Source organism: Sturnira hondurensis, unplaced genomic scaffold (genome assembly GCF_014824575.4).
Source record: "Sturnira hondurensis isolate 20B ecotype Veracruz unplaced genomic scaffold, ASM1482457v3 Scaffold0019910, whole genome shotgun sequence".
In the NCBI taxonomy this organism is placed as follows: domain Eukaryota; kingdom Metazoa; phylum Chordata; class Mammalia; order Chiroptera; family Phyllostomidae; genus Sturnira; species Sturnira hondurensis.
This window is the reverse complement of record NW_028092541.1, coordinates 1,815,201-1,828,997: the sequence shown is the minus strand read 5'-3', so window position 1 is coordinate 1,828,997 and position 13,797 is coordinate 1,815,201. Positions and strand designations below refer to the sequence as shown.

General features: G+C 34.0%; 1 protein-coding gene across 5 annotated transcripts in view; it reads left to right on the top strand.

The window, feature by feature from the left end:
• LRRIQ1 (leucine rich repeats and IQ motif containing 1) overlaps positions 1 to 13,797 on the top strand; it is a 230,067-nt gene that overhangs the window by 134,428 nt on the left and 81,842 nt on the right. For all 5 annotated transcript variants that reach the window (XM_037028441.1, XM_037028438.1, XM_037028437.1 and 2 more), the window contains exon 23: positions 7,609 to 7,710. In XM_037028441.1, the coding sequence (XP_036884336.1) occupies positions 7,609 to 7,710 (102 nt within the window). The remainder of the gene's footprint in view (positions 1 to 7,608; positions 7,711 to 13,797) is intronic.

Below are 13,797 nucleotides of genomic sequence, written 5' to 3'. Positions count from 1 at the left end.
GGCCTGGGAAGTGTTCAGAGGCATCTTCTCTCCCACTTGCCAAGATACTCTTTAAATCAGTCACTGTTCTTTGGATGACTATAATCATGTTAGTATAATTACTTAATATGTGGAGTAGTTTACAGGTATCAAGATAAGAGATAGCAGGTTATTATGATTTTATATCTATAATTAAAACCATTTAAAATTGATTGAATATTGCATATAACTTTGCATTTACTCATAACTTAATATTTACTCAGGAACTCATTGAAGGCATGTAAAGAAACATTTAAAGTTAATTTTATCTTTATTACTTTTTCTATTTATTATTTTTGATTATCAGTTCAATAGCAGAATTCTAAGAAATGTACGCAATGTGTACTTAATTTAAAAAACAAATGTGAATAACCAAAATACGGTTATTTGCCAAGGACTGACTGATAACTGTTGTCATAGCACTTACTAGCCATTGATAAAGTACTTCACTTTTATATCCACAAATGTTAAACTTTCCTTATTTGTGTTATTTTAGTGATATCTTAATTGTATCTCTTATCTTTTTGAGATAACTAATATTTTTTATTGTGTACTAAAAGTTTCTCAGGCTTAAAATATTGAAATTTTAAGCATTTTTAAAGAAAATGTAAATATATGTTTCATTTGTCAACTTGCTTTGTGCCTCCCACTCACTTACTTTAAAAATTCCTGTGGAAGTTTATCAGAACTCTGTAAATTGAGTATTAGGAGGTAGTTACCCAGAGAAATAGCAACTCAAACCCTTAACAATAGTGAGATTTGCAGTTCTGGGGAAGTTGAATCCAGTGCAGGAAAGCAGGGTGTTTGATATACTTTTTAAATTGTTTTGATGCATGTTTCTATTCAACCATTTTATTAAAACGTTATTTAAATAGCTGTTTTGATATTAATAAAAATTTCTGAAACTCCTGGGAAAAGTTCACGTACCAAAAGTGGCTTAAGAGCTGATTCAGCCAATGTTCATCAACTAATTGTTATTTTTAAAATATGTATAGTGTTTGCACAGTCTCTGACAGTGAAGCTAAGGAAAACTTGCTTCTGTTAGAGTCGTTCCCTGGAAATATATTATATATGAGTCTTCCTTACTAATTCTTATAATTGAGCAATTGTGTTTGATGTTGAGTACATTTGGAATAAATAAGCATAGTAACTAATATGTTTGAGCAAAAGTTCGAATAAGGAATATATGATCATATATAAAAATTTTTGCTTTCATGGCCAAAAATTAGACAGAATTATTATCAGGCAAAAATTAAACCTCTTTGTCTGTCACAAGGGGGCATGGTAGGGTAACAAACAACAACAACAAAAGTACAGCTAGATATTCAAGGTAACAACTACATCTTAAATTTAACATCTTGACAGTGGTCATTAAGCATGACCTGTTAGGTGAAAATCCTAAATGGTAATTGTATAATTTTCATCAGCTTTCTATTCTGATTTCATGACTGTAAACCCAATTGCCTTTCATTTCTGTGTGAGGCTCTGTATCTCTGTAAATTTTTGTTTTGCTTTTGTTTTATCAAAATACCATTAGATCGAAGAAATAAAAGGTACTTCAAAAACTAAATTCTGAAGTGTAAAACTTAATGGCACCTTAAGCCTCCTCACTCTGCTTCTCACTCCCCTTTCCCAGAATAGACAGAGTAGAAATAGTCACAGTAAGATTAAAGATGAAAACCAGGAAAGAGCGTACCAGTGGAAACTTCTCCAGTTCTGGTGCTTTAAACTTCTACTAGGTTGACGAGGTAACACTTGTGTCATCTGTGAGAAAATTATTATGACTCTGTAACTCAGGTTTTCTTCTTAAAGAATAAATCATTTTCTAGTACTTTTCTAATTTTAAATTTAGTCAGTCTGTGATATGCTATTAACTTATTTGAATCTGTATAAAGTAATGGCCATTGTTTAAAATTTCATTCACTAATACATTAAAATAATATTTTAAACATTTAAATTCTGTTGGAACTGAAAAATTAACTAATACTTTTCGAATATAAATGGAGATACATCTTATATGGACCACTGGCCAATTTGAAACTTTCCAGACACCAGAGGGCGCCCTGCTCCATGAAACTGCTGCAGACTAACCAGTTTCTCCTTCAAAGGGAAGGTGGCAGGTAGATGGGGGGGGTTCAGAGAATAAAAAAATTTAATTAAATAGAACCAGTTACATGCTAAACCTAACAAAGCCATAATCCTCAAGGAGACGAAGCATAAATGCATGGAGTATGGAAGCTTTAATTCAAATTTCTGCCATGAAAAACCTTAAAGCAATTTTCTCTGTAGCAAGCACATTTTTTGTACATGTATTTATTAGCCAAGAGATATATGAGATAACAATATTTGATTTATGATGAGAGCAAAAATAGGGCAAAAGGCCTGGGGTCAGTTATTTAAAGAAAGTTTCGGGTAGGGGAATAAGAAGCTGAGAACGTTGATAAATGAAGCAGCGAGGAGCTGAGGAAGCCTGCAGTGTGGGCAGCCATCGGGGAGACTCAGGACTGATGACTTCTGTGGGGATAAGTGAGCCCATCTGCTTTATGCAGGACAAGTAGGAGGAGGAAGGGCAGGGGTGGAGGCAGAGAAATTGATTGGAAACCACAGGAGTAAACCTAAAATTGTAAGAAGCCACCATGACTTGTTTACTCAACTTTGGGTTTGGGTTCGGACTGTTGTTATTCCTAGTGAGTCGTTGATATTTCCCTCATGATGGACATAGCACGGACCAATTATGAATAGTCTTGTTCTTGTGGGGTTTTTATTTGTGTGTCTTTTTGTTTTTACTGTTGCCTCATGCACAAAAGTAACTTCAGAATGTGGTGATCTGTATTGGGAATGAGCAGGCACCCAGGGAACTTAGACTTTAGCACTGCAGTCATATGTGCAAGGTGAGAGTTGCTGGTTTATTGAAAACATGCAGGTCAGGAACCTAAAGGCAGTGAGTATAATTGGTAGCAAGACTGAGAAGAGCCAGGTGGGGAAAGAGAGTGAGTAACTTGTTTTGACATGGAGCGTTCCTCAGAGAGGGTGAGTTCTGAGCATAGGAGTTTTGGCGGGCAGATGGTAAGAAGCTTAAGGGCTAAGAATATAAGGCTGAAGACATAATGTTCTTCATCATATATCGTATTCATGCATTTTGAGTTTTATAGTTAGATAAGAGAAAGAGCAGGCTGAAGCCAAGGAGGTTACTTTAGTTACAAATGTACAGCCACGACGAGGAGTCATTATCACTTGGCACCTAGCACAGTGTTAAGTGCATGTTAAGCATTCAATATTCACTGATTTTATTCCCATGAACAAAATAACTTAAGACTGTTGGTAACAGTTATAGCCAAGAATGAAGCCAACTAGGAAATAAGACAGGCTAACATTTGAATATAAATTAACCAGTTTATAGGCTGCAGCAAAGATATCGGGTTGCAAAACCATAGGACAATGAAGGACTGTTAAGAGGGAAGGATCAAAGGGGAATAGTATTGACAGAACTGTAGGAAAGTGAAGTTTATTGATGATTTATTTTATTTATCTCAGTGATTTGCAAAAGGAATTTACAAGAATTTTGATCAAATGCCACTTTCTTATACTCTCAACCAAACGACAATAAAACCCATTTAAACAGTAAGGTCCTCGAGGCCAAGACTCTGCTTGCTGCCCACTGAATTCCCAGGACCTACTACCATGCCTGGAATATGGTGGACGGTCAGTAAGTAATTGATAGCCAAATCAGAAAGAGATAAGTCCCTAAATACATTTGACTGTGTGTATGCATATGATTGTGTATGTGCAGAATAGTCATTTTAGTGCATGTTTATCTATGGAAAGGCAAATTTAAATTAGGAAATATTTCTTTTTTCTTTTTTTTTAATATTTTATTTATTTATCTTTTAGAGGGGAAGGGGAGGAGAAAACGAGAGAAGTATCAATGTATGGTTGCCTCTCGTGGGTCCCCTGCTGGGAACTGGCCTGCAACCCAGGCATGTGCCCTGACTGGGAATTGAACCGCGATCGTGTGGTTTGCAGGCCCGCATTCAATCCACTGAGCTACGCCAGCCAGGGTGGAAATATTTCTTGTAAGATGATGAAATGTAGCTACTCATTCATAAAACATTATGTCTTCAGCCCTAACATAAAACCTATTTTACAAAATTGTTGTTCTTGGCACATACAGAAAATGGATAATACACAGATTTTTCTGTGTGAAGTTAGTGAGAATTAGATAAACTAGTGAGCTAAGATTAGGAATACAGAAACTGAAAAGGGATTCCACAGAGTAGGAAATAATTTCTAATGTGTAAATAAAATTATGTTGTTTAAATGAGATAATGACTATAAAGTGGCAAGTACAGAGTCACGCACATAGTACAGACTCAGTTTACTTATGTGTTTCTTTAAATTTTATAAAGATGTATTAAAACTTATTTTCCTGATCCTCAGCAAGTCATACTGGGAGATACAGAGACAAAAAAAGGCAGGATAGATGTGCAACTGATGATCTCAGAGGGGTTGATTTAAATGTACAAGCCTGAATTTACAAGGCAAGAGAAAGATGTCACAAGCCGTGCTCTTTACAGCATCCTTACGCCCAAGCTTTCTTACTCGATTGTCTAGTTATTGAGGTGTTATTAAGAAAAGTGTTTTGTTAGCAGTGGTATTTTCAAGGGCTATCAAAATTAAGTGATTTCTTCCCCCATCCAGGATTACTGTGTTTCTTGCTTATCATTATCCTTTGATATTAGAATTAATTTAAGGATTTTTTTTTACTTTAATTGGTGTTCAAGTACAGTTCTCTGTCTTTTACTCCCATTCCAGCCCACCTTCGCAGTGATCCCCACCTCCCTCCCATTTCCACCTCTCTAGTTTTTGTCCATGTGTCCTTCATACTTGTTTCTGCAAACCCTTCACCTTTTCCCCTGAAATTCCCACCCCTCTCCCCTCTGGTCACTGTCAGCCTGTTCTATTCAGAACAGTGTCTTTGGTTATATTTTGCTTGTTTGTTTGTTTGTTTGTTTGTTTAGGTTCCTGTTAAAGGTGAGATTATATAGTATTGGTCTTTCACCACCTAGCTTATTTCACTCAGCATAATGCTTTTCAGTCCCATGCATTCTGTTGCAAAGGGTAGGGGCTCCTTCTTTCTTTCTGCTGCATAGAATTCCATTGTGTAAATGTACCATAGTTTTTGGATCCATTCATTTACTGATCAACCTAGGTTGCTTCCAACTCTTGGCTATTGTAAATTGTGCTGCTATGAACATTGGTGTGCATAGGTTCTTTTGGATTGGTGTTTCAGGGTTCTTAGGATATAATCCCAGCCATGAAACTGCCGGGTCAAAAGGCAGATCCATTTTTAGTTTTCTGAGAAAATTCCATAGTGTTTTCCATAGTGGTTGTACCAGTCTGCAATCCCACCAACAGTGAACTAGGGTCCCCTTTTCTCTACAACCTTTCCAGCACTTGTTTGTTTCTTTGTTTATGATAGCCATTCTGACTGGTATAAAGTGGTATCTCATTGTGGTTGTAATTTGCATCTCTCTGATAGCTAGCAATATGGAGCATCTTTTCATAAGTTTTAAATCAACTTAAGGTGGTTTAATTACAATGTTTTTAAAAGGATAATGAAAATGTAGCACTCTTTTTATATACTCTTGATGAATAAAATTATTTTATTGACTCAATGGAACTAGACAACTTTAAATATTTTATATATGTATTGGCTTACTTAATCTTTTTAAAAATATTTATTTATTTATAGAGAGAGAATGTAAGGGAAGTAGAAAGAGAGGAAAGTAGGAAGTAGAAAGAGCAGAAAATAGATAATATAAAAAGAAAGGTAAGAAAGTCAGGAGAATGGGAAGAAAGACCAGCAGGTTATAATAAGGTAACAACATCATAGTATGTAAGCTCATGGTAACCAGTCTTTCCTGAATGACTAATGTTCCTCGCTCATTTTGACATGTCAATATTTTTTGGTATTTAAATTTTATACTATATAATAGTTATTTTATTACATATACATACATATATACATACAATGATTTTTATTGTTCCTGTTAATAGTTCATATTGAATAAATATAGACACACCTAACTCTTATAATGCTTTAGGTCATATATAACTATGAGATGTGCCCAAATATTGGCCAATCTTTTTCTAATATTAAGAAATAACAGCTCTGGCTGGTGTAGCTCAGTGGATTGAGCGTGGACCTGTGAACCAGATGATCTCGGTTCGATTCCCAGTCAGGGCACATGCCTGGGTTGCAGGCCAGTTCCCAGCAGGGGACACACAAGAGGCAAACATACATTGATATTTCTCTCCCTCTCTCCTTCCCTTCCCCTCTAAAGATAAATAAATAAAATTAAAAAAAATTTAAACGAAAAGAAATAACAGTCTTTGTGAAACATGTACGTCATGCTTAGAAAGGGTAAGTTCTTACTAGTGGACTAATGGAAACCCTCAATGTGCTTATGCTGGAGAATTACTCTGAAGATACTATTCTGCCTTTCTAATTTGCATTCTAAAAAAACGTGTTACCTTAGCATTTCATTAAAATATGTATGTTAGGGTTTATGATATTTAAAACCTTAATTTTTTATTTAGGACATGTAATTTTATTGTACTAAATATTAATAAAACATTCTTAAAGTCTATTTTTATAAGAAGATGTGAGACACTAGAAAAATGTACATTGACCTAAATTGTGCTTTAATGGTAACCTACAATTTATTTGTTTTTAAGATATAATTAATATACAATATTGTATTACCTTCAGGTGTAAAACTAGGTTAACTCTCTTTAATGCCTAATTTTCTGCTCTTTATTTTACTCCTTAAATTTTATATTTTTCTTTTCTTACAGTTCAACAATAAGCAAAATTCTTTTGTCTTAATTCAACTGACAAAATTGTTAATTTCACATTGTGTAGAACCATTCCTTAACAATTAAAAATAGGCTGCTAATTTACAATCATCCTGTTTATTTTGTAAAATTAATATATTTAGATTCGTCTTGGATATAAAAGATATATAGGATTTATACATCTTTGTTATGGAAAATTCTCAATATAATAAATTAGGGCAAAGAAACTATCAATTTATCTGTAAAGTTAATGAAAGATCATTTTCTATCTGTTCCTCACCCCAGTAGTTGTCTTGCTTTTACCTCAGCTATTCCAACTCCCCATAGTTTAGAGAGCATTTGGTTTTCCCTGTAATAACAGATTTTACCTATTATGCATTTATGAAAATTTTACTTTATTTCCAGCAGAAGTATGGGGAATTTAAGAAAGGGGCTAAAATAATAAACAGTGAAACAACTCCCCAAATAAAAGGATTATGCCATAAATGTACATTTTTTTACATTATTAGTGTTTCTGCTTTTCATATTAAGTAGTATGTGTTTAATTAGACAGCCAAGAGAATGGGAATGGTTGGTTACCTTTTCATATTATGAATCTTCAAAAAATAATATCAATTTTGTAGTTTTCTAGAATGTGTATCATTTTTTAATATTGCCACAAAAATATATGGTCATTTCAGAGACGGAGTGATCCAGAACTCAACTTTTGTCTTATCTTGATATTTTGTCTAGATGCCACTGTGCGCCTAGCATTATTCAAAAGCAATGAAAATAAAGTTTCTGTTACAAAATCACCAGTGAAAGTACAATCCAGAAGAGATGGTTACTCCGAAGGTATGGTTTAATCACAGATACATAGATAGCTAAAAAAATATAAAAATGAAAAATGGTATTTAAAATAAAAATTTTAAATCCTCAATAGTAATAAAGTACATATGTGAGAAATTATATGTAAAATATAACAAACAAAAATCAAAATAAGGTTCTTGGAGCTAAAATACCAGTTTCGTGTAGTGATTAATCAGCACAGTATTTTAGTATCTGTATCAATGCTTGCATAAATTAAAATTCTTTGTATTTTTTGTGAAAGTCTTATAATGCTACTAAATTTTACAATGACAGATATTAGCCTATATCAATAGAAATGATAAAATGATAAAAACACATGATATTCTATTATATATACTTTACTGCCAATATATGCAAATTGAATTAAACATTCAAAATTAAACTCTGGAATTTTAAATAATTTACTATATTTGAATCTTGCCCAACCCACTTTTTAGGTGAAGCATTCTGCACATCTAAGTGGCAGATGATATTTCTTTTTTTTTAAAATATTTTATTTATTTATCTTTAGAGGGGAAGGGAAGGAGAGAGGGAGAGAAATATCAATGTATGGTTGCCTCTGCCGAGGACACACAATGTATTATTGTGTGTCCCCTGCCGGGAACTGGCCTGCAACCCAGGCATGTGCCCTGACTGGGAATCGAACTGAGATCCTCTGGTTCACAGGCCCGTGCTCAATCCACTGAGCTACACCAGCCAGGGCCGGCAGATGATATTTCTGATTTCAGCATTCAGAGGAGTTATGGACTCATATTATTAAACAAATATTAAATGTAATAGAGCAGCAGGCATAACTTAAAAACAAGTTTGCCTTCTCTTTAATTAATATTAAAATAGTTATAGTTTTACCTGTACTTTTGTATGGTAATTTCTAATAGGAAAAAATGAAGTCAAATATATTTGAATAGAAATGGACTATTTACAATTCTTTAATTGCACATTTTATTTTTTATTGTTGTTCATTTACAGTTGTCCTGCCTTTTAAAATTTTCTATACATTTTATTTTTTTATTATTATACTTATTATGTTTTAAATTTTTAAATTTTATTTTAATTATTGTTCAAATGCAGTTTTATCTTCTGTACAATTTAAATAAATCTTAAAAGTTATATATTATCATAGCATGATTAAATATATACATTTTGATTTATATTTCTATTTAATGAATGTCTACAATTAAAGAAAAATTAATAATAACCAATTTTATAAGGGTGAAAGACATGGGGTTTAGAATTTTCTTTAACATTTATAATAATGAATATATACATAGAAAGATAGGTGAAGCAAGTATGGTAAATTATTGAAATTGTTGGAAGAATACATGATGGTATATGGAGGTTTGTTTTATCATTTAACTTTTTAAGATTTAAATTTTTTCACAGTACAACATTTAAAAATTTGGTCATCATGAAAAATGGCAAAATATTTACATATTACTATTTTAATGGAAAAAATTACTTACTTCAATATAAAATAAGGCTTCAATTTTAATCAGGGTTCATTTTTTATTATAATCTTAACTTCATCATTTACTATTTTAAAAGAAAGAGTGGGAATTCTGCTAAAATCAGTCTCAATTCCACAGGTATTACCTGTTAACTAAGAGTGTTCATACTTTAAAAAGAAAATGTCTGGGAAAAGTAATAATTGGAGCATTTTTGCCCTTTAACTTAGCACATACTTCAGAAACAGAAAGAGGAAATCTATCCTGACATGTGCTATTGCACTTTTTTTTTCTATGAAAGGTACAGATAAGTAACTAATAAGAATAGTGTGCTTGTGTACATGGTATATTTACTGATTTGTGTTCCTATGTAAAGTATCCTAGGAATAGTTCAAATAGTGATATAGAAGTGCAGAACATGAAAGATTTTCACATATGCTCTGTGATATGACATTGTTTTATTTCCCACATAAAGGGTATTTAGGGTTTTTTCCTACCTCACGTATATGTGGCATTTCATTAATTTCACTATTTCATTGAATGGTCTTTATGCATGTACCAAAGTAGTAGTTGTTTTAAGACTTTTTTTTTGAAGAAATGGGCCTGCCAAAGACAGTTGTACATGGCAGAACTTTTTTTTCCTAATTAATGTGTTTATTTCTGCCCATTTTTAAAGGGGAAAAAAGTGAGGCAAAGATGATTTGCTCCTTGCTGGCAGGTTGAACCCCCTGTTGTCTTTAACTGCTGCTCTGCTCTCATCCACCTCCTAGACTCACACTCTTATTTGCAGCCACGTCAACTTGCAAGTTAGCAGCTAAGCTAGAGTTCGCCTCCCAGCAGAGGACACATTTTTAAATCAGGTATATTGAGATAAAATTAACATTGTATAAAATGTACCCATTTTGAGTATAATTCAATGAATTTTGATATATTTGTGTTACATCACCATTAGCACAATCTAATTTTAGAATATTGGAACAGTTTTTTATTTTCTTAAAAAGTTCAAGTAAAAGTAATAGTTGGGCATCTTACCTTCCATAAATGAGGAAGATCAGAATTAAATTTTGCTGGAGGGTTAGGGCTAGGCTATGCTTTATAAAATATCTTTATATTTTGTCATATTCATAAAATAATACATAATTAAGAGCCTGAGGACTTTACAGATTTGACATTGGTTTACTTGGTCTATTTATTTTTAGTATTTATATTTATTTAGTGTTAGGTACCTTTCTTAATTTATCCTTTACTGCCATAATCCCTCTTTTGGATTTACTATCTGATTTTGCCTTGGCATTTGATTTTTGATTGATCACTTTCATGTTTATTGCTTTGAAGATCTCCCGCTATGCTTCCTTTTGGAGGGAGAGATTCAAATGTTCCATTCAGAACCCTGACCTACTCTTCAACTACTCTCACTGGTATAAGAACACACATAACCTAACTGACATAAGTGTATACTCTTGAGTTAGTCTAACACAGTTTGAATCATGATTCCACCATTTACTGACTGTCCAATTTTGGAGACATTATGGAATCTCTTATTTTGGGGGGGGAAACTTTGCACTCAAGTTCCCCCTGTCCACCACGGATGAAAATAAAACCACCAAGACATGATCTGCTTGGGGAAGAGAGATGGTCAATCTCTCAAAGGAGAAGGACCAAGAATCCCTTCCTCAACAGCTTTTATTAGGTTCGTAATAAACAGGAATACAGGTAAAGCTCATCAATCAGTCTCAGGCAGCAAGGATCAAACAGTAGATAATATTTCAAAGAAATCTGAGGGCTTAATCTGATTCAGTGTCTGTCAGGTAAGGGGGTTGCAAAAACTTTGGGAGACATACTCATTTCCTGCTCAGACCCTTATCATAAGGATGAAAGCACTCTTAGCAAAGCAGGCTTCACAGGACTTTACGAATTCTTTCTTATGCCCGATCTCTCTGGAACCCACTCTAGCCGGCAAAGGGCTGCACAATCTTCCCCATCATAGGTTTTTAGGCTTAAGTGGATTAGAGCCAGGAAGCGCTTCTCCCAGATGGAAATGGGGACTCAGGCTATATCAGAATAGCCGGGGAGCTAGGGTCCATCACCCTGTCTGCTGCAGCCCCTGAGTCCTTCCTTGAAGGCCTCCCAAGTGATCGAGTCTAGCTTAGGTTGCCCCTCCTCTGAGGGGTCATACCTGTCATTGTCTAACTGGCCAAATGTTGGGGGCCAGAGGTGGATGAAGCAGAAGCAGTGCTCCTGCCAGGGAGACAAGCTTTGTCTCCTTAGTGGCTCAAAATCCGAAGGCAGCTCACTCAGCCTTATCCATGGGGAGTGGTTACAACTCCTGAAACCAGGCAGAGCGGTTCCCAACACTTATTTAGCACTTTTTTCCACCTGTATAATTGAATGTTAAGAATAGCTAGTTGTTAAGGATTACATGAGATTTATTTGCTCAATACCTGCAACTCACCATATAAACACATAGTGAGTGCTTAAAACTTTTAATCATTAACAAGTCACTTAAAAGTATAGTTTTATCTTTTTCTATTATTTGCAATTAGTAGTGTTTCCTGTGTTTTTTGCTAAGTACTATGCTGAGTTTTACTTAACTCGCTGATTCACTCTTCCTAGGAATTCTGAAAATGTAACTGTCAACATCTTAAAAATGAGGAAACTGATTCTAGAGTTTCATAAGTGAATTGTCCCAAGTCAGACACAGAGTAAATAAATGGCTCAGGGAAACGGGGATGACTTCTGTATCAAAACAAAGGTAGCAAAAACCAAACAAAATGCAGAATCCAAGAGCAGATGTTCTTAGGCAATCCTGAAATGTATATAAATGTAAAATATTTAAGAAAAGAATAAAGACTAGTTATTAAACTAGGCAAAACTCTGGGAGAATAATAATTTTGTTATTTCTCATAGCTTGCACTAATATAAATTAAAAAACAGTTTAGTACCAACATGATAAAAATCTGATCTGTGTCCTTTATTAACTGATGTGTAAACTAATATTATTATGATAACCTAACATTATTAAGCACCTATTAGACTGTAAATAAAGAATATTTTCAATCACCTATTTTAATTTTCAGTTAGATGAAAATGCCTCCACACAGCTCAAAATTATACACTGTATTCTGGCTTCATTTATTCCTCTTTTTTATTTATATATAAATTAAATACCTTTCTTGTCCTAATCTACTGACATTTTTTAATTTGATATTTCTAAAACCAATGTCAAATTCAGACTTCTGGCTTTGGACAAGGACAGAAGCTAGGCCACAACCAAAAATTGGATCTGACCCAACAATCTTCTCAGAGAGGAAGGTTTAGTCTTAGCCTCGCCATTCCCTGGGACAATTTTACTTGGTTTTATTTTATTTTATCATTTTATTGTTGTTCAAGTACAGTTTTCTGCCTTTTCCTCCCATCCCTCCCCACTACCCCAGCCCTCCCCAACTCCCTCCCCTGTTTCCACCCCCTTCCTTGTTATTGTCCATTTGTCCTTTATAATTGTTCCTACTTGGTTTTAAAGCCAAGTTTTCTAAATTTTCAGTCTGGTGCTGTAGTCACTAACATGCTTCCTATTTCTCCTCCTATAAAATGTGAGATTAACACACAACATATGTCCATGTACATCATCGATATTCAAATATTTTTATTACATTTTTTGAGTATTGAAGACATTAAAAGACCTTCAATTTCTATAACTTTACTTCAGAGCATTTCTGATCAAACCATCTTTTGTGGTATTTTTTACAATATGATTACACACATTTTTTTTCTCTGCCTTCCTCTTTTTCAATACAAGTTTAGAGCACAGAGTCACTTTGTATAGATTGTTTTAAAATAGGTCTTATATTTTCATCGCTGTATAGAATAATTGCTAATAGTCTCAACATGACTATGTATTAGGAGCAGGCAGAATAGTAAATGGCACAGTGCTATGCAATCAGAGAATACCTGAAGTCATGCTCTTTAGAAGAGGTGCACATCATCATTTATGCTGAGCAAGTCTCAATATTAGACAAAGTAGACTTGGATATGAACATTTATGAACTGTGGTCTGTTCATCAGTATCTGTTTCCAAACTTCACTGTGCTTTGAATTACTATTTTCCTACAAAATTTTAAGTTCCATGTATCCCCTTAGTATCTATGGCCCTTGGCATAGTGTTTAATGTATAATCAATGCTTAATAAATATTTTGTAATGAATAAATAAAAACACAAAGGACCCTACCCATAAGTAACTTCAAATATAGATGGAGATGCAACATGCTTATTTGATGTCTTTGAATGTACTGATTCCTTTGACAGATTAAACCCACTGTCCTATACATTGCAGGAAATCTCTTCACTTGGCTAATTCCTATCATCTCAGGCAGTAATCTCTTAGAAATTCTTTTCTTTTTTCCCCCAATTTTTTAATTTAATTATTTTTCAAGTACAGTTTTCTGTCGATTACTCCCAACCCATCCCACCCCTTATGCTCCCCCCTCCCTCCCATTTCCACCCTTCTCAGTTGTTGTCCATGTATCCTTTATATATGTTCCTTTAAATCCCTCCCCTATTTCACCTGAAATTCCCTCCCCTCTCCCCTCTGGTCACTGTCAGCCTGTTCTCTATTTCAGTGTCTTTGGT